The 19,315-nt window shown below is 37.2% G+C and overlaps 1 protein-coding gene and 1 pseudogene across 1 annotated transcript; both read left to right on the forward strand.

The window, feature by feature from the left end:
- The first annotated feature begins 4,886 nt into the window (after nt 1–4,886).
- Nucleotides 4,887–5,573, forward strand: LOC148552995 (peroxisomal and mitochondrial division factor 2-like; annotated as a pseudogene).
- Nucleotides 5,574–6,854: 1,281 nt separating this feature from the next.
- On the forward strand, nt 6,855–11,166 carry LOC107609146 (squalene synthase 2). Its single transcript, XM_016310993.3, has 14 exons — nt 6,855–7,372; nt 7,458–7,500; nt 7,623–7,712; nt 7,872–7,947; nt 8,363–8,432; nt 8,680–8,823; nt 8,912–9,016; nt 9,224–9,370; nt 9,487–9,562; nt 9,786–9,874; nt 10,484–10,575; nt 10,661–10,706; nt 10,782–10,851; nt 10,929–11,166. The coding sequence occupies exons 1-14, from the start codon at nt 7,178–7,180 to the stop codon at nt 10,934–10,936; spliced, it is 1,251 nt and encodes a 416-aa protein (XP_016166479.1). The 5' UTR covers nt 6,855–7,177; the 3' UTR covers nt 10,937–11,166.
- The last annotated feature ends 8,149 nt before the right edge of the window (nt 11,167–19,315 follow it).

The following is a 19,315-nucleotide window of genomic DNA, read 5'->3' on the forward strand; positions in this document are numbered from 1 at the left end:
ATGATTTTCTTTCCATGATAACTCCTTTCAACTATTCCTTCATCTTCAAGGGTCTCCATATTTTGGGCCTCCTCTTGCTCTAGGACAAAATCAGACTCCTCCTTGATGTCTTCCTTCACTAATTCTTCAACCACTCCTTCGACTTCAAGGGTCTCCACTACCTTCGTCTGTAGGGCCTCCTCTAGCTTCTTATGAAGTATGGATTCGCAAAGATGATTCCTTCTTTCTTGTTCCATATCAATAGCATAACTGGATCATCTTGCTCTTGGATTGATGGATGTGGGTGCTCTTCCATGGAGGGTGGTGATGGGATGGGAAGATTATTATGTGGTTGAAAAGGAAGCGCACTGAAGCTTGAGGGTTGAATATTGGAGGTAGAGGGTTGGTCCATGCGGGATATAAGATTTTGGAGTGTAGAGGTAAGACCAATGATATTAGAGATGAGTGTGTTATTATCCAATGGAGGTTGGGGTGGATAGGAGGGTTCTTTTGTTGGGAGAAAGGGCTCTTAATACGGAGGTGGTTCTTCTTTATAAGGATATGGAGATGGTGGATATTGAGGTGGTGGTTCTGGGTGTGTTTCATGTGATGGTTGGTGTGGTGGATGTGGGTTAGGGTCATATGAGGGTGTTTGGTGGTAAGTGGCTTGTGAGTATGGTGGTTTAAAGGTATGTTGGGGAGGCGGTTCATAAGCATATGGTGGGGCTTGTTGGTAACTACAACGGGGTCCACCATATTCATCATCTTGGTACGCTCCCTGGAATGGCTCTTGACCATAGTAATTTGGTGGAGGTTGGTTGTCATGAAAAGGTCCACCATAAATATTGTCTTAGTATGCATCACAGAATGGTTGTTGGTTATAGCGCACTGGAGGGGGTTGTTGCCAAGATGGTTGATCAAATCCTTGTGGCTCCTCCCATCTTTGATTCTTCCAACCTTGATGCCTATTTTCATTATAGTTTTCATTCCTTACAACAACATTGGAACCAAACTTGAAACCAGAGGTGTGAGAATTCATAGTAGCAAAAGAAAATAAAAACAAAAACTAATAAAAAATTAATGAAAATAAACTCCTAAAAATAGAAACACTGACAACAATATAAGATAAAGATTTGAAAAAGATTTAAATTTTGAAAATGTTTGATTTTTAAAATTTTAAATTTAAATTTTGAAATTTGAATTTTGAATTTTGGAAGTTAAATATTGAAATTTGAAATTTGATTTTGAAATAAGATAAGATAAGATTTTGAAAAAGATATGATTTTTGAAAAAGATTTGAATTTTGAAATTTAAAACTAAGATAAAAAATTTTAAAATAAAAATCTGAAATTTTATTTTTGTAATTTTCGAAAAAAAATTAAAATAAAGAGAAAAGATATTTTTGAATTTAATGAGAAAAGAGAAAAATAATAAAATGACACCAAACTTAAAATTTTTAGATCAAAATGAAAAAAACAACCAAGAACAACTTGAAGGTCAAGATGAACACGAAGAACAACTTGAAAATCAAGAAAGAACAAGGAACAGTATTCTCGAAAATTTTAATAACTAAATAAAAACCAATAACCTCTTAATTTATGAAAAAGCAAAAATAAAAACAAAAATAAAAATAAATAAACAAGCAAAAAGCAAATATTTACAATAACCAATAATAAGGCACACGTTTGTAATTCCCCGGCAACGACGCCATTTTGACGATCGGAACTCTCGCGCGATCTAAAATTTTCACAAGTAAATTCCCGTTGTAAGTATAGCTTCTAGACCGACAAGAATTCCTTTCGTACAAAAGTTTGGTTGTCACAAGTAACAAAACCCAATAAAATTTATAACTGAAGTATTTAAACCTCGGGTTGTCTCTCAAGGAATTTCAGGGAAGTATGATTTATTATTGGTTATGGAAAATGATATATTTTTGGGTTTTTGAAATAAGGAACAAGTAATTTAAATGGCAAGAAAGATAAATTAATAATTATAAAATCTCTTGGCAAGGTATAAGAACTAGAGATTCTATCCTAGTTATCCTTATCAGGTGTGATGAGAATTGTTTGTTGCTCCCACTTAGTTAACCCTTACTAAATAAAGGAAAGTCAAGTGGACTAATTAATCTGATCCTCAAGTCCTAGTCAACTCCTGTGGAAAGACTAGCTTTAGAGCGATCTAAATCAATCAACAATCCAAATTTCCAATCAACTGCTGCGTTTGATAACTCAAGTGTTACCAATTACTTAACCAAAGCAAAAAGGGAGAAAATCTACTCGAATAAAAATGCCTTCAGATTGGAAGCAGCAGTACATAAATAAAAGAAAGAAATCTTAAATCTGAAATACCTCAAATTATATTAAATAGAATATTCAAATCTAACATGGAGTTCATAAGCCAAATTGAAAAGATAAATAACAATTAAAGTAATAGAATAAATAAAAGTAGAAAATAAATTAAAGGAACATTGAACCTGGAATGAAGAGAAGAAGCAATCCTAAAATTAAGAGAAATCATAATCCTAAAAACTAGGAGAGAGGAGAGAGCCTCTCTCTCTAGAAACTACATCTAAAACCTAAAATTGTGAATTATGAATGTTGTATGAATTGATTTCCCCACTTTATAGCCTCTAATCTGTGTTTTCTAGGCCGAAAACTGGGTCAGAAACAGCCCAGAAATCGCTGGTTGCGAAATCTGCCACGCTGGTTTTTCGTCACTGCGACGCATTCGCGTCACCTATCTGTACGGCCACTATGTCAAATTATATATCATTTCGAAGCCCCGGACGTTAGCTTTCCAACGCAACTGGAACCGTGTCATTTTGACCTCTTTAGCTTAAGTTATGGTCGATTTAATACCAAGAGGTCAGGCTGGACAGCTTTAGCAGTTCCTTCAGTTTCTTATATTCCTTCCATTTTTGCATGCTTCCTTTCCATCCTCTAAGCCATTCCTACCCTGTAATCTCTGAAAACACTTAACACACATATCAAGGCATCGAATGGTAATAAGAGAGGATTAAACATAGCAAATTTAAAGTCCAAAGAAGCATATTTTCAATCATAGCACAAAATCCAGAAGGAAAAAGTAAAACCATGCAAATAGTATGAATAACTGGGTAAAGAGTTGATAAAAATCACTCAATTGAGCACAAGATAAACTATAAAATAGTGGTTTATCAGTCACCCTACAATCTTCTCCCTTTCTATCACCCTACCATCTTCACCCTACCATCGTCGAGCTTCTGCTCTTCCCTCTCTCCATCTATTCATATCCTCAGCCATAGCTACGTGGTGTGGGAAATTGTGATTACACTTTTCACAACTCTGCACAACTAACCAGCAAGTGCACTGGGTCGTCCAAGTAATACCTTACGTGAGTAAGGGTCGATCCCACAGAGATTGTCGGCTTGAAGCAAGCTATGGTTATTTTGTAAGTCTTAGTCAGGAGATTAATGATAAGAATGATTGTATTTATGAAAAATAAATAACATGAAATAAATAGTACTTGTGATTTAGTAATGCGAAACAGGTTGAGATTCCGGAGATGCTCTGTCGTCTGAATCTCTGCTTTCCTACTGTCTTCTTCTCCAAACACACATGGCTTCCTTCAATGGCAAGCTGTATGATCCTCTCGGATGAAAACAAATCCATATGCGTTGTCACCACACGGCTAATCATCTATCGGTTCTCGCTAGTGTCGGAATAGGACCATTGTCCTTTTGCACACTGTCATTGCGCCCAACATTCGCAAGTTTGAAGTTCATCATAGTCATCCCTTTCCAGATCCTACTCGGAATACCACAGACAAGGTTTAGACTTTCTGGATCCCAGGAATGCTGCCAATTGGTTCTAGCCTATACCACGAAGGTTCTAACCTCCGGACTTGGTCCGTTGATTAGAAACCCAAGAGATACGCACTCAAGCTGTCGCCCAATGACTACGTTGAGCTCAGATAGAATGGGAGTGGTTGTCAGATACGCGTTCATAGGTTGAGGATAATGATGAATGTCACGGATCATCATATTCTCTATATTGAAGTACGAGTGAGTATCTTAGAACAAAATCAAGCGTGATTGAATAGAAAACAGTAGTAATTGCATTAATCCATTGAAACACAGTAGAGCTCCTCATCCCCACCTATGGGGTTTAGAGACTCATGCCGTCAAAGGTACAATATGAAATGTAAAAATGTCATGAGGTGTAAAAATGAATCTCTAAAAGTAGTTTTTATACTAAACTAGTAACTTAGGTTTACAGAAAATGAGTAACTAAGTGCAGATAGTGCAGAAATCCACTTCCGGGACCCACTTGGTGCGTGCCTGGGCTGAGCTTTCAAGCTTTCACGTTCATATGCCCAAAGTTGGCGTTAAACGTCACCCTGAGTGCCAAAATAGGCATTTAACGCCGAAAAAGGTGCCAGTTCTGGTGTTTTACGCCAGAAAGTTTTAGGCTGACTTTGGACGCCAGGTTGGGCCACCAAATCTCGGGCAAAGTATAAACTATTATATATTGCTGGAAAGCCCAGGATGTCTACTTTCCAATGCAATTGAGAGCGTGCCAATTAGACTTTTGTAGCTCGAAAAAATCCATTTCAAGTGCAGGAGGGTCAGAATCTAACAACATCTGCAGTCTTTTTTTCAGCCTCTGAATCAGATTTTTGCTCAGGTCCCTAAATTTCAGCCAGAAAATACCTGAAATTACAGAAAAACACACAAACTCATAGTAAAGTCCAGAAATATAATTTTTGAATAAAAATTAATAAAAATATAATAAAAAGTGAATAAAACATACTAAAAACTACCTAAAAATAATGCCAAAAAGGGTATAAATTATCCGCTCATTACTACGACAGAGTAGGCGCGATGGAGAAGGAGTTGGAGCAGTCGCGCGATGCAACTAAGGCCGCAAATGGAATTGCTGGAGCGAGAAGTTGAATTCCTGAAGAAGGACAAATCTGATAGTGAAGATAAAATTAGGGATTTGGAGAAGAAAATTGGGGCTCTGGAGAAAAAAGATGTTGTTGAGAGGAACAAGTGGACTAAGGTTGAGGAGGAGTTGAGGGAGAAGATTCAAGAGAAGGAAAATGAGGTTTTGGAATTAGGGTAGAAGACTAAGGAAGTGGAGAGCTTTGTAAATTTGAAGAGCTCGGATATGGAGGAGCGGGTTAAGGAGAAACTGAGCTTGCAGGAGGCACTGAAGAAGTCTAAGGAGAGAGAAAAGAGCTTGAAATTGTTTGTTGCTCGGTTGAAGGAAGAAGCAGGGGTGGCTGAGATTGTGATTAGAAGACTAAACCAGAAGGTTGATACTATGAATTGTGGAGTGAATGGAAATGGGGTTATTGCTAGGGATGAAAAAGGGGTGAAGGATTTGAATGTTCATTGGCCTGTGGTGGCAGCTGGTTCTACTGTTGTTGCAACTGTTGTTGTGATTTGGTTCTACTTTTGGTTGATCCATGAAAATAATGACGATGATGGTTTCTTATATAGTTTAATGTTTATCAAGCCTGTGAATTTTGATTTCTTGTTGAAAAGTTGGAATACTTGTTGGTTGTTAGCACTTTCTTATGAGGAATTAAAACAGAATTTTATGTGTTGAGTTGAGTTTGCTCACTGTTTGACCTTGATGATAAATTTAATTTGATAATCCTGTTACTGATTCATTGCTCAAAAATTTTCTTGGTGCTAAATTTTTTTCTTTGGTTTTTTCTTTTTTTGCTATAAATCATTGTGATGAGGGTGAGGGGTATTTTTTTTATTTTTATTTAAGGGTAAAATTGTCCGAAAAATATTATTTATGGACAAAAGGACGATTTTATAACATTTTGTAACGTTGATGATGATTTTACTAACAGAAAAAGGTTGGGGACAAATTTGATTTTCACCCCAAACCTTAGAGATAAAAAAAGTATTTAACCCTAATTTGTATATCATTAACGAATTAAACCAATTATATATTTTGTATAATTCTTAATTAATTCTTTTTTTGATATTATTTTATAGGGGGTTCTATATAGTGCACAATTGAAAATCCAAATATATCTTTATTTGAGAAAAAAGTATCTTAAGGAAGAGTATATGAGATGATCAACCTTAGTGTCGGTCAAAATAAAATTAGGTTCAAACTAACTAGGCATAAATATAGAATTTATCTAAGGAAACACCATTTTTTACTCAGTTGAAGACTATCTAATAATTTAGGCAAATTCTTTTTTGAACCAAATAAAAATATACTCCCAAAAAAAAAAGAAATGACTCATACTTAATAGATAAGAGTTATACAATTTATATTTAAATTAGTTGGTTTAAATATATTTTAATAATTTTTTTAAAAATAATGTATGCTTTTAATTTATAGATATAATAGGATTTCTAGTTGAGAAAAAAATGTAAAAAATTTATAATAAATTTAAAATAATTTTAAATTATTGTGCTAGAATTTGTTGAGTTGTGATGAATTAAAATGATTTTAAAAATATTTTTAAGTTTGATATAAGTTGTTTTTAAATTTATTTTAATGTGTTATAGAGGTGGACTTAAGTCAAAATTCACATTTTGCAAAAATTTTGTAAAATAATTCATCAAATATATGTATAATCACATAAATAAAAAAATATATTTTAAATATAAATACAAAAAAATAAATATAGAATACGACAGGATAGGATAATAAGGATAAATAATAATAACATCAAACTTATGTGGTTTTTTGTTAACAAAAAAGTAAAAAATATGAGCGTATAATATAGCATGAAGCCATGAACCATAGATTGAATTTACTAAAAAATGAATGCAAGTGCACGCTTTGAGCAAGGCACGCGCGTCTCGCGTTGCACGCATAAAATTTAAAAATATAAATATAGCCACCCCAAAGAAAACAGAAAGCAGTCAAACACCCACACACAATCACACAAATAAAAGGGGGTGACCGAAATTACAACGCTGGCTAAAGTTAATTAGGAGTCACGAGTCACAATTATTAGCATTGTGCCATTGTGTTTGTTGCTTGCAAATTGCATCACAACATAGGAGTTTAAGATATTCCCACTTTAGTCACTTACCAAACAGTAAGGTCATACGCAACGCAAGAGTAATAAGAAGAATTCTCGGCGTAGAACAACATTTTATTGTGAGGGCACAAAGACATTGCATTGCGCTCAATTCTGGATCTGAATCTGAACTGAATTTGAAAAGTGAGGGACAATGGGGAGTTTGGGAGCGGTTATGAAACACCCTGACGACCTTTTTCCGCTGGTGAAGCTGAAGATGGCAATGAGGCACGCCGAGAAGCAGATCCCTCCACAGCCTCACTGGTGTTTCTGCTACACTATGCTCCAGAAGGTTTCTAGAAGCTTCGCTCTCGTCATTCAGCAGCTTGACACTGACCTCCGTAACGCCGTTCGTTTCTTTCTTCTCCTATTTTCTTCTTCTCCGCTTCACCTGACGACGCCGTTTAACTCTTGATTTAATTAATTGGCACCAGGTTTGCATATTCTATTTGGTTCTTCGAGCCCTAGATACCGTCGGTATGTTCCTCTTGACGAAAATAGATACATGATTCAAGCTTTCTCTAGATCTTGTTGCTATGGCCGAATTCGAAACGAAGAATTAATTTGACTTGGAATTCTTGTACGTTCCTAATTGACAGAGGATGATACAAGCGTAGCTACGGATGTGAAGGTTCCAATTCTGATAGCATTTCATCGTCACGTATATGATCGTGATTGGCACTTTTCATGTAAGTATAGGTACCTAACTGTGAGATAATTATTTCATGATTCTCCATGAGCGTGCTATATATTCATTAACCTGATGAAAAATGGTTTCATGGAACTCATGGCTCAAGGGATGTCACTTTGACCTGCGTTCTGATTCTAATTCTTATTTATTTGACTAGGTGGCACAAAGGAGTACAAAATCCTCATGGACCAGTTTCATCACGTTTCTACTGCATTTTTAGAACTTGGAAGGAAGTCAGTTCTTGTTCCTGCACTATTCCTTGTATAATTAATGGACATGCATATACGGAGCTCCATGTTATTTTTTTATTGTTTATAGCATGTGCTTGGTATTAGTGATTGATTAGATTTGTTCTTACTTATTAGGCTGTTTGTCCAATATAAGCAACAATCTAATTGGTATTTCGTAGGATGTATTTAATTATTTAAAGAGGATCTGTTTCTCTAATTTGTCACTGTGTTTATTGATAAAATTTGGAATCAGTTAAACTAAACGGTTTCATACTTAGCTTGGATCAAGATGTACTGAGTTCCTAATAGTTTCTCTTATTTCTATAAATAATTGGATCTGATAATTAAGAGTTAAGACTCTGGTTTATTCTTCTGGCAAACAATTAATAACCGGGATAACTGGTCAATTACTCTGCAGCTATCAGGAAGCAATTGAAGATATTACCAAAAGAATGGGTGCAGGAATGGCCAAATTTATTTGCAAGGAGGTTTGTTTGCACATCTTCCTCATTTCCTGCTATATATATTACATTTTTATGTGTTATAGTTTAGTTACATCAATATAATTGACATTTGACTTCTAGGATGTTATATCCTGCATTTTAAAAAGTAGGGTTTTGTTACTTTCCAAATCATTTATTTGTATAAAAAGCTTCAATTTTTTTAATATAAGTTACCTTAACAAGTGCCCTTGTAGTCTGGCTGTACTTACATTTTGATGATAAAAATTTGCAGGTAGAAACAATTGATGACTATGATGAATATTGTCATTATGTGGCAGGACTTGTTGGGTTAGGTTTATCTAAGCTTTTCCATGCCTCTGGTTCAGAAGATTTGGCTCCAGACCACCTTTCCAATTCAATGGGTCTGTTTCTTCAGGTAGCATGATAATTATATTTAGACAGTCAGCATGTTTGTAGTTATTCAATTATTTGCACAATTCACTTGAGGGAATTTGGAATTGTAGAAAACAAACATCATTAGAGATTATCTTGAAGACATCAATGAGATCCCAAAGTCACGCATGTTTTGGCCTCGGCAGATCTGGAGTAAATACGTAGACAAACTTGAGGTTTGGCTTGACAAGAATTCACATTAGTTTAGCATAAACAATTATTATATTTTCCCCCCTTCTCATGTTTCTTAGATGAAGTTCTTGATTAAAAAGAAGTTCACATCATACTCATGTTATGCACTCTTCAAGAATTGAGTTTGCATGTGCTGTTTTTTTTTCACCCCTTAAGTTTTTCCTTTGTTAAACTTAAATTTGATGATTCAGGATTTGAAGTATGAGGAGAACTCAGTTAAAGCAGTGCAATGCTTGAATGACATGGTCACTAATGCTTTGCTGCATGCTGAAGATTGCTTAAAATACATGTCTGCTTTAAGAGACTTATCTATATTTCGTTTTTGTGCTATTCCCCAGGTGCTTCACTTTCCCCCAATTTGTTTCTGGTATATGTGCTATTCATTATCGAGTTTTATGCTTGAACTATGCATAGTATGCTATGTAATTTAGATTTTTTTTTAACCTGTTGATAGGTCATGGCAATTGGAACACTGGCATTATGCTACAACAATATTGAAGTCTTCAGAGGAGTAGTTAAAATGAGGCGTGGTAAATGGATGAATTTAGATATTAATTTTCATAATTTACAGTTTAGGTTTGAGGCTTATTGTCCTAAAGATACTTAATTGCACTGGTCAGCATTCCAAGTTATTTTATGTGAATCAGTCTTCTCAAAACTTACTTCATGGAATCTGTTTGACATGGATTTCATAAATGCAGTGTTCTATATTTGTTCATTTGTTGTCATCTCTCTATTTTGGTTGTTTTATAGGTCTAACTGCAAAGGTGATTGACCGAACAAAGACAATGGCTGATGTCTATGGTTCTTTCTTTGACTTTTCCTGTATGATAAAGTCCAAGGTATGGTGGATGCATTGTCTCAAAGACTCAAACTGTGATTACTTTTGCTTCTCATAAATGTAGATGCTACTAATAGGAACATTTTACTCCTGATAATGTGGCAAATGAACTTTTGGTAAAATTGCTTTGAGGATGGAAAAAGAGTATCTAATAAGTAGAATCCGTTTCATACAAATTCTCATATACATAAATTCCATGTTCCCGTTTAACTAAAGAAAGGGTAGTGGTAGTAATTGAAATGTTATAACCTGTAACTCCTCAACAGTTAATTGCATTTTGTAGGCCTTATTTGAAAACTCCATCACAAAAATATAGATAACAGTTTTCCAAAACTGTTGCAACAAGAAAGGTAGAAAACGATAACTTACTCTTGTGAAGTTTGGTCGTGACTAACTTCACCCCCTAATTTTTTCTGTGGCTAGGTGCCATTACTCCTTTTCCCTCAAAAGCAGTAATAGATCCTCCCATTCATTCCCTAATCCCAAAGAAAATGAGAATGTCAAATCTAAAAAATTTTAAATTAGAGATATCATTGAACATATCATCGCAGCAAAGCTAATTGTCAGTTTCAAGGATAATTTCTAAAAAATTGAGTATTTTCTACTGTAGGTTGACCAAAATGATCCCAATGCGGCAAAAACATTGAGCAGGCTGGAAGCTATACAGAAAACTTGCAGGGAATCTGGTCTCCTTAGTAAAAGGTATGCACATGTCCTTGTAATTTCAAAAATAAATTTACACCATTAACTGTTTGACATTCTGAAAGTTTTCATTTTCTTTAATCAGGAAATTATACGTACTGCCAAATAAAGCCAGCTACAGCTCGACCATTGTAAGTTATTCATTGTTTTCCCAACTTTGTATTACGTTTCTCAAACATACGCTGATTTATAAAGTTTCGGTGCAGATTCTCATACTTCTGATCTTCTTGCCCATCATTTTTGCGTATCTCTCAGCAAACCGCCGGAATAACGAGCGTAAGTTCAATCAATAATAGATCTGCAAGAGTAATCTGTTATCTCCTACTATAATTGTTCTCCTCTTGTTTCTGTAGTATCCTAGTTTTCCTGCCTCTCTAAGCACGTTAGCAATGCAAATCATAGCACTTGGCGTTCAACGGGACATGGGTTTACAAGCTTGTGAAATTTGATACATGCAATTTATTGTATACTAGTGTAAAACCCGGGCTATTCCCGGGCCAACTATCGTTCTATTATAAAAATTTATTGGTACCTATCTGTTGATAATAATAATTATTATTTTTAATTTAAAAAAGTTTTCGTATATAAAAATTTATTGTATAATGTGTAAGATTGTTTCATTCTCTATTTATAGAAGCCAAAATAATTTTTTTTGTCTATATTAGCAGATTTTACATAAATATAAAAGCTATTATATTTGTGTATTTAAATAAATGTTGTTCCACTATTTTTCATAACATAAATATCGGTTAGGAGTACGTACTCACTTCACATAGGTTTAGGGAGAGTACAACATGGGCGATGGAGCCACGGAGTGACTGGTGAGAGCTGGGTGGAGTGTCTGAGGGAAGAACACGGTGAGGCTTTACTAATCAAGGAGATTACGGGAGAGAATGCGCAGAGGGTTACTTAAGGTGACAAGGAGGACTTACGTAAGGGTAGTGCTAGGGTGACTCATAAGGTTTCGTTCTGCGATAAGGTGATTGGGTCTTTTGAAACCTTGGGGCTTGGCAAGGTTGATGTCTTGGATGGTGATACGATGGTAGTAGTCATGGGAAAACAAGGTGATCTAACACCTCTGAAGCTTAGCTTTACTGAAGAAGCTAGGAACGCTCTATCAGAACTTTATAAGAAGGCCATAGTGATTAAAATTCTTCGGAAACACTTTAGTTATATGGCCTTGGTGCATAAATTGAAAGGGATATAGAGGCTTAAAGGTGTCTATGAAAGTTTTGGATGTTGGGTTCGATTACTTCCTCGTTAAATTTAATCTCAAAGAAGATATGGAGAAGGTTTTATTAGGAGATCCATGGATGATATTAGGTCATTACATCGCAGTTAAGCTATGGTCTCTGGATTTTAAACCATGTGAGGTCTCCTTTGGGAACACTATGGCTTGGATAAGAATTGGGGGATTGAGTATATGGTATTACCATGAGAAAGCCATGATGCGTATTGCCTCCATGGTAGGTAAATCAGTCAAGGTAGACCTTGCAACTAAGTCTGCGGAGAGAGCCAAATTTGCTTGGGCTTGTGTTCAAGTGAGTTTGGGGCTGGCGGTTGTTCGGAGAGTGATTATGAACGACTATGAAATGTTTACAATTGATTTGTAATAAGTGTAGTTGCTTTGGGCATGTCGCAGGTGAATATAGCACGACCGTGGTTACCTCAGCATCTATGGATGACCAAGTAGGGGCAATTGACACAGCGGATGGTCATGAGAAACATCCATTAGACCAGGTTCAACAAGTTTTTGAATTTGTATCTATACCCATTAATTTCGCGCCAGTTGCGGATTTTGCGTAGAAGATTAAGGCAAGCACACTACATAGGAAGAAGGAAGGGATGGTTACATTGGGAGAAGAAGAGGGTTGGACTAAGGTTTGTGGCAAAGGAAAGGGAAAGTGGGCCAAACAAGAAAGGCCCAATCTGCTACTGAAGGTAAAAACCTCTCATTTTTGGGCAACAAACGGGCCAGACTGGGAATGGCCTGAATAAGGAAGTTAAGGGGCCTTTAGGACATGTTGGATCGGGTAGCGGGTCTTACTCCTCTCAAGTGCATCAAGCATTAACGAAGGATGGGGTGAAGATCAACGGTGTCGCTGCGGTCGCGCCATCAATTACCCCTACTCTTAAACATGGCTATAAGAGGATGCGCCCTGCCTCGTTGCAATACTCACTGGTGTTTCAAGCTAATGATGGTGCGCTGAACCAGCAGAACTAGAATCCATTGGTGGTGGTTACCGTTGCGATGGGAGCGTTTCCGAGCAACCACGAGTTTGGGAAAGGCAAAGAAGTTGTGGGAATGTTGGAGGTCCATCATTGCTTCATTAAGGGACCTTTGCTGAGGTTGGTTTCTGTTTATATCCATTTTATTTTTATGGATTGTGTAGATATAAATTTTTTATCTTGGAATATTAGAGGGACTTCTAACAAAATGGCCCATGTGTATTGTAAAGAATTAGTTAGTAAATTTCATCCGACGATTTTCATTCTTATTGAAACTCATGCTCCTTTTGAGAGAATGAGATCCGTTTGGAGTAAGCTTAGTTATCAGGATATTGGGATTGTTGAGGCTAGAGGTCACAGTGAGGGTATCAGGGTTCTTTGTTCTAATTCTATGATGACTGTGAGAATGGTTGATGTGGCTAATCAATGTATCAGTTTTGAAATCTCTATGGGCAATGTTTCTAGTTTTTGCAATGCAGTGTATGCTAATCCTCATGTCCATCGATGAATAGGTCTGTGGAATGATTTAATCAAGATATCTAATATAATACAAGGTTCGTGGATTGTGTTAGGAGATTTTAATGAAATTTTGTTGCAGAATCAGGTTAGAGGAGGAACGTTCAGTAATGTTAGAGTTGAGCTTTTTGCAGATACTCTAGCAAACTGTCGACTGTTTTGATATGGGAGCTATTGGGAGGAGTTTCACTTGGTACAGGAAGGTCAGAAGGGGGTTACAAGTTGCAAAAAAATTGGATAGAGCTGTCATTAATTAGGAGTGGCATTTGCTATTTCCTGAGGCTTATAATGAGGTTTTGGTGCGTCTTCACTCTGATCACTATCCCTTGCTCATCAAATGTACAAATGCTAGGATAACTAAGAAGGCTCCCTTTAGATTTCAAGCTGCCTGGATGACTTATATGTTTTTTCAAAATATTGTTCATACAACTTAGAATAAAGGAGCTATCGGTGTTGTCAGGAGTTTGCTCGAGGTTCAGAGGAATGCGCTTACTTTTAATAAAGAAACTTTTGAAAATGTTTTTGTTAAAAAGAGAAAATTAGAGAAGCAGCTGAATGATGTTCAAATTTCTCTGGAGTCGGGAAGATCCGGAGTTGAGGGTGAAAGAGTAAAGTATTTAGGAGGAGTTAAATTCTATCATTCTTCAAGAAGAGCTTCTGTGGTACCAAAAATCTAGAGAGCAGTGGGTTCGATGTGGTGACAGAATACTAAGTTTTTTTACCTGCAGACGGTTATTAGGCAAAAGAGGAATAAGATTCATAAGTTGTTGTTAGATAATGGAACCTGGGCCACTGAGATGCAGGTGCTTGAGGAGGAAATAAATTCTTTCTTCCAAAAATTATTTTCTATAAGGGAGAATATTGATATGAATGATATGGGAGACTTTTCATACCCATCTCTTAGCAATGAGGCTTGTTAAAGATTTGTTAAATCGATGGCATTAGAAGAGGTGAAAAGAGCTGTAATGACCATGAATTCTTTCAAAGCTCCAAGGCTGGATGGTTTTCAAGTTCTGTTTTATAAAGAATTTTTGGACTCTCTTAGTTATGATGTGTGGGGTTAGCCAAGAGAGCCTTTGAGGGTGAGATTTTAAATCCCGCTATTTTTGACACATTCATTGTTCTAATTCCTAAAGTGGAAGCTCCTTCTTCGTTAAGTGATTTCCATCCCATTAGTTTATGTACTGTTCTTTACAAAATGATTACAAAAGTGCTGGTGAACAAGGTCAGACCGTTTCTTTCGGAGATCATCAACTCGCTCTAGGTTGATTTTATCTCGGGAAGAAGAATTACAGAGCACATCATTGTTGCACAGGAAATTATGCATTTCATGAGAAGTACTAAGTCTAGAAAGGGGACTATGGCTTTCAAGATTGATTTAAAGAAAGCTTATGACAGGGTGGATTGGAGATTCCTTAAAGCTTTATTGGTCAGATTTGGTTTTCCGAGAGCTACTATTAATCTTAATATGGCTTGTGTGACGTCATCTTCCTTGACTATCTTGTGGAATGGTGAGAGACTTCAGAATTTCAACTCGAAGAGGGGTTTGAGGCAAGGGGATCCCATGTCCCCATATCTTTTTGTGCTTTGTATGGAGGCTCTTGCTTGTTTTATTGTCCATCGCACTTCTCAAGGGTTGTGGATACTGTAAGACCCAGAACTTTTGAAAAGTCTTATTGTGATCAAGTCTCAAATCATATAGTTATTTATAGCCTTAATTTCGGAAATCATTTTATTAAAGATAATTAAGGCAAGTGTGATTTATTGAATTTGAGACAAGTTATGATTTATTGGATTATTTTCTATATTTAAATCATATAGTTGGTAGTTGTGAAATAAAAAGGATTTTTATATGATTTTAGACTAAATAATTAATATTTTAGAATATTGATATTACTATTTTGGAAAATGAAGAAAATAAGTATATTATTTCTAATTATTTGGTGGGGACATTTTATTGAAAATAATTTATGAAATTGATGAGCAAATAGTATTTTTATACATTATTATTAATGGATTAGAATTTATTTCTAATTACTATAATATCCCTATTTTTATTCGAAATTACTAAAATGTCCCTAACCCTAATTTGGATACACCATTCCCCAAACCCCTCTCCTCACGCTGCGCAGCCACCAACCACTCATTCATTCTCTTTGCTGCGCAAACACACCCACAGCCGCAGCAGCAGACTCCTCCCCCTTTCACCCTCAGCAAACTCACAGGCATGAAACCCTAATCCTTCCCAACCCAGCCGCCGCACTCAACCTGTTTCCCTTCCTCCTTCCATTCACACAAACGCAACACAATCAGGAGCAGCAGCAACGCCGCAATGAGAAAGAAGAGGAGCTGAAAGGGAGGTTTGAGAGACGAAGGGCTCAGAGGGGAGGGAGACGCCGTCCTCCCTGTCACCAGAACCGCGAGGAGCGTCGCCGCCAAAGTCGTGTCGTCGTCCCTGCCCAGTCATGGTTCTGCCATCCATCACCTCGTTCCGTCACCTGAAGAGAATCGCGACGACAAGAGGGAGAGCTCGTGCGCGAAGGGAGCGCGAGAAGGAGCGAAGGTCACGCGAGGAGGAGCACGGACCACCGCGCGGAGCCGCGCCGCTGTGCACTGTCGCCGTTGCGTCAGAATGCTGCCGCCGTCGAGCTTCCAGAAGAGAGAAGGAGGTTGTGTGGAAGATGAGTCACGATGGTGGTAAGAGGTTCAGCCACCCCTTTGCTGTTGCTGAGCTGCCGCCGCCGCTGTGAAGGCTCCGCCACTGCCTTGTTGCTGCTGGGGAGAAGGAGACCAAAATGGCTAAGTAGGAGGGGTTCCTGCCACCGTTGGGGCTCAGTTGCCGTTGTTGTCATGGCCGCCGCGCCTTTGGTTGCCGGGAGCAGTATCGTGGCCGCCAGAACCAGTCTTTCTTGGTAAGCATCTTTGCTTCCGAAACCCCTTCAATTGAGTACTCTGTTATAATCCGTTAGAAATTCTGAGACGTTGGTTACACAGGGTTAAGTCCCGGTATTTACTCGTCGGAATTTAAAGCTGCTGTTGGGCCACCGGAGCTTCTGGCTGCTCACGGATCTTTTGTCGGGGCAATTCGAAGTCGTAGCTACTTCGCTTGTTAGTATAGTAAGTAGTTCGCGTTTCGAAAACCCCTGCCTTAGCGTTCGGTTATGTTTGGCTAAAGACCTTGAGGCTTGGTAATGTAGGTTTGAGTTCCGGTGATTTTCGTGTCCATAAGTGTTGCGGAGGCTGCTGTGTCATTCCTTTTATTTCAGTAAGTGTTTTATCTCGAAAGTCCTCGCCATTTGTTTTCAGTCATGAGTTTTAAGATTTCCGCGATATTGATGTGTTAGGAAGTAGTAGCTGAGCTTATACGTGGCGCTGAGGCTGTTTCTTATATTGAGAAGAAACAGGCGGAGTCGGGATTTTGATTGTGATTTCGAGCTGAGGCGAAAAGGGCTCTGAGAGACGTTTGGGTTATGGAATTGCGTTTTGAGGTAGGGGCGCTTTCCAAATCTATATTTTATATGTCGGAATTATTACATATGGATACTGATATGAGATAATGTATTTGGTGATTGTATAAGCCTTATGTGATGTTGATTATCCTAGATGAATGTAATTATATGTTTGAATGGATTATTATTTGGTTTTGATGAACAGATTGTTGTGTGGTTTTGTGAAACAGAATGCTTTTCAAGTTGATTCTTTAAAGATTTGAAATATGAGTTTAATCCGTTGAGGATTGGTTTGAATTGAGTCAATTATTTTGATGATGTGAAAGATAGAATACTCTTAAAATTCAGCATGGGTTGCTTTAATTGATTTGGTTTTGATAAATGATTTATTGCTGAACCGATTCTTTAAAGCTTTGGAAATGAGTTAAATCGGTTGATATTGAGTTGATTTTGAAATGGTTTTCTTGAGATATGCCACTGAGGCGACTGTTGGATTTAGCTTGCTTTGAATTGATTTCTGGTTTTGAGCTGTTGAAAAGAAATGAGAAACGGTTTAGTGGGGACCCGAACCGGGTGGCAAAAGTCCAAGTTTTAGGGGAGATGCTGTCGAAATTTTTATAAAATCCGAGTCTTTATTGAAATATTGTCTGAAATAATGATGAGTTAAAGACTTCTACTATTCTATTTGAATTATCAAGAAAAGGATGATTCATGCCTTTGAAATGAGTTATTAAAAAGGAAACTGTGATTTAGTCTTGTTTCTCAAGAAAGGTATTACATTTCCTTTGTGAACAATTTATTTAAACAAAACTTATGCCTTAAGGCCGTTGGAATGTGAAAAAGGTTTATGCCTTCGAATTTGACTTGGGGTTTTCAATTAAAGAAGTTTCAATGGTTTTGAAAGGACCCGAGTGTCTATTGAAAAGTCTCATTTTAAAGTGTTTTCGGAAAGGTTTAAGTACTCCTCGAGTTTTGAATTTTAGCAAGACTAAAACAGTTTCTGAGCAGTTGAAATGCTTTAGAATCCCTCATGGGGTTGAAGCTGGTTTTTGTTTAAGTAAAAGGAAAAGCCTTTGAAAGAAGTAAATGATTATGTGACTCGGTTTGGCTTAGATTCTATTTTATTACTCAAATCAGAAAGCCAAGGTTTTTAATGAATTTAAATGAACTTGGCAAAATGAGTTATGTTATTCTCCCCTAAAGACTTGGGACTCTGCCGAGAAACTTTGTTATAAAATCCCATTGTTGAATGGATGATTTTGAATGTTTCAAAATAAATCTTTAACTTGCCATGGTTATGGAAGTTTGGAAAGAGGATGCCGAGAGTGGCATTGTTTTCAAAGGGGAATTTACCTTGAGTAAAAGTGGCTTATGAGCCTGAGATGATTTGAGAAATGAGATCTTTAAAGCCAAGGCTGAAAAGAGTTGAAACTCGATTTCAAAGTGAAATGAATTGAGAAAATGATTTATGGCTTAAATGCTGACTTTATGAATTTAATGATGTTGAATGGTGGAAGTGCTGTTTTGTTGTGAGCCGGAATGGCTGTGTATGATATGAATATTGGCTGGTTCTGGACTGAACCGTGAGCCGGATGGCTGAGATGGATGTTGATCCATGGATGAGATTGAATGCATGTTTATGCTGAATCATTGATAAATGTGAATGTTGCACTTCCACTATCTGAGATACGAGTTTCCCTGGGTAGTAGCAGTGACTAGCCACCACGTGCTCCAGGTCGAGACTTGATACTCTGTTGACCCTATGTCGTAAGTGTGGCCGGGCACTGTGAAAGGCCCGGATGAGCTCGCCCCCATAAATATTCACCAGTGATGGTGATGGATAAATATTCACCAGTGAGGGTGATGGATATGGATCATGATTATGATCAAGTTTATAATGAGTATAACTCGAGTTGGGGATGCACGACAGAGGGACAGTCCAATGGTTAGCTACCAGGACTTGTCAGGTTGGCTCTATAACCGACAGATGATATCATCAGCCACTAGGGACAGGCATGCATCATATGCATTTGTGTGACATTGGTTGGGTGTGCATATTATACTTGGTTTGCCTATGTGATTAATTGCTAACTGTTCTACTTGTAATAACTGTTTGTTTGTGCTTGAACTTCCTATCTGTGTTTGCATCTGGGACTCTGTTGGATTTGTGGTGACTGGTTGTTGGTTGGATTGTTTGGGCCTAGGGCCGTGGTTGGAAAGAGATGAACTGATGGTTGATTTCGGTTTTGTGTTTCTGGTTTGGAATAAAATTATGAAAGGCTATTTTGGTTCCGCATAGATAAACTGTTTTGAAAGGCTTTTGAGTTTTGAGAATTGAATGGTTCCTCTTTCAGTAAAGATTTTTGACTTTACTTTTATTGAAAACCGTGTTTTTGAAAAGAGGCATAAGAAGGTTATTAATCACTGGTACGGTTTATCTTCATGTATCCTATTACAGTAATTCTCAAAAACCCTCTACTGAGAACCCTTTCGAGGATGATGTTCTCACCCCCCTACATTTTTCCCCTTTCAGGATATGGGCGCAG

The sequence above is a fragment of the Arachis ipaensis genome, chromosome B7, assembly GCF_059453495.1.
Source record: "Arachis ipaensis isolate K30076 ecotype BB chromosome B7, ASM5945349v1, whole genome shotgun sequence".
NCBI lineage: Eukaryota > Viridiplantae > Streptophyta > Magnoliopsida > Fabales > Fabaceae > Arachis > Arachis ipaensis.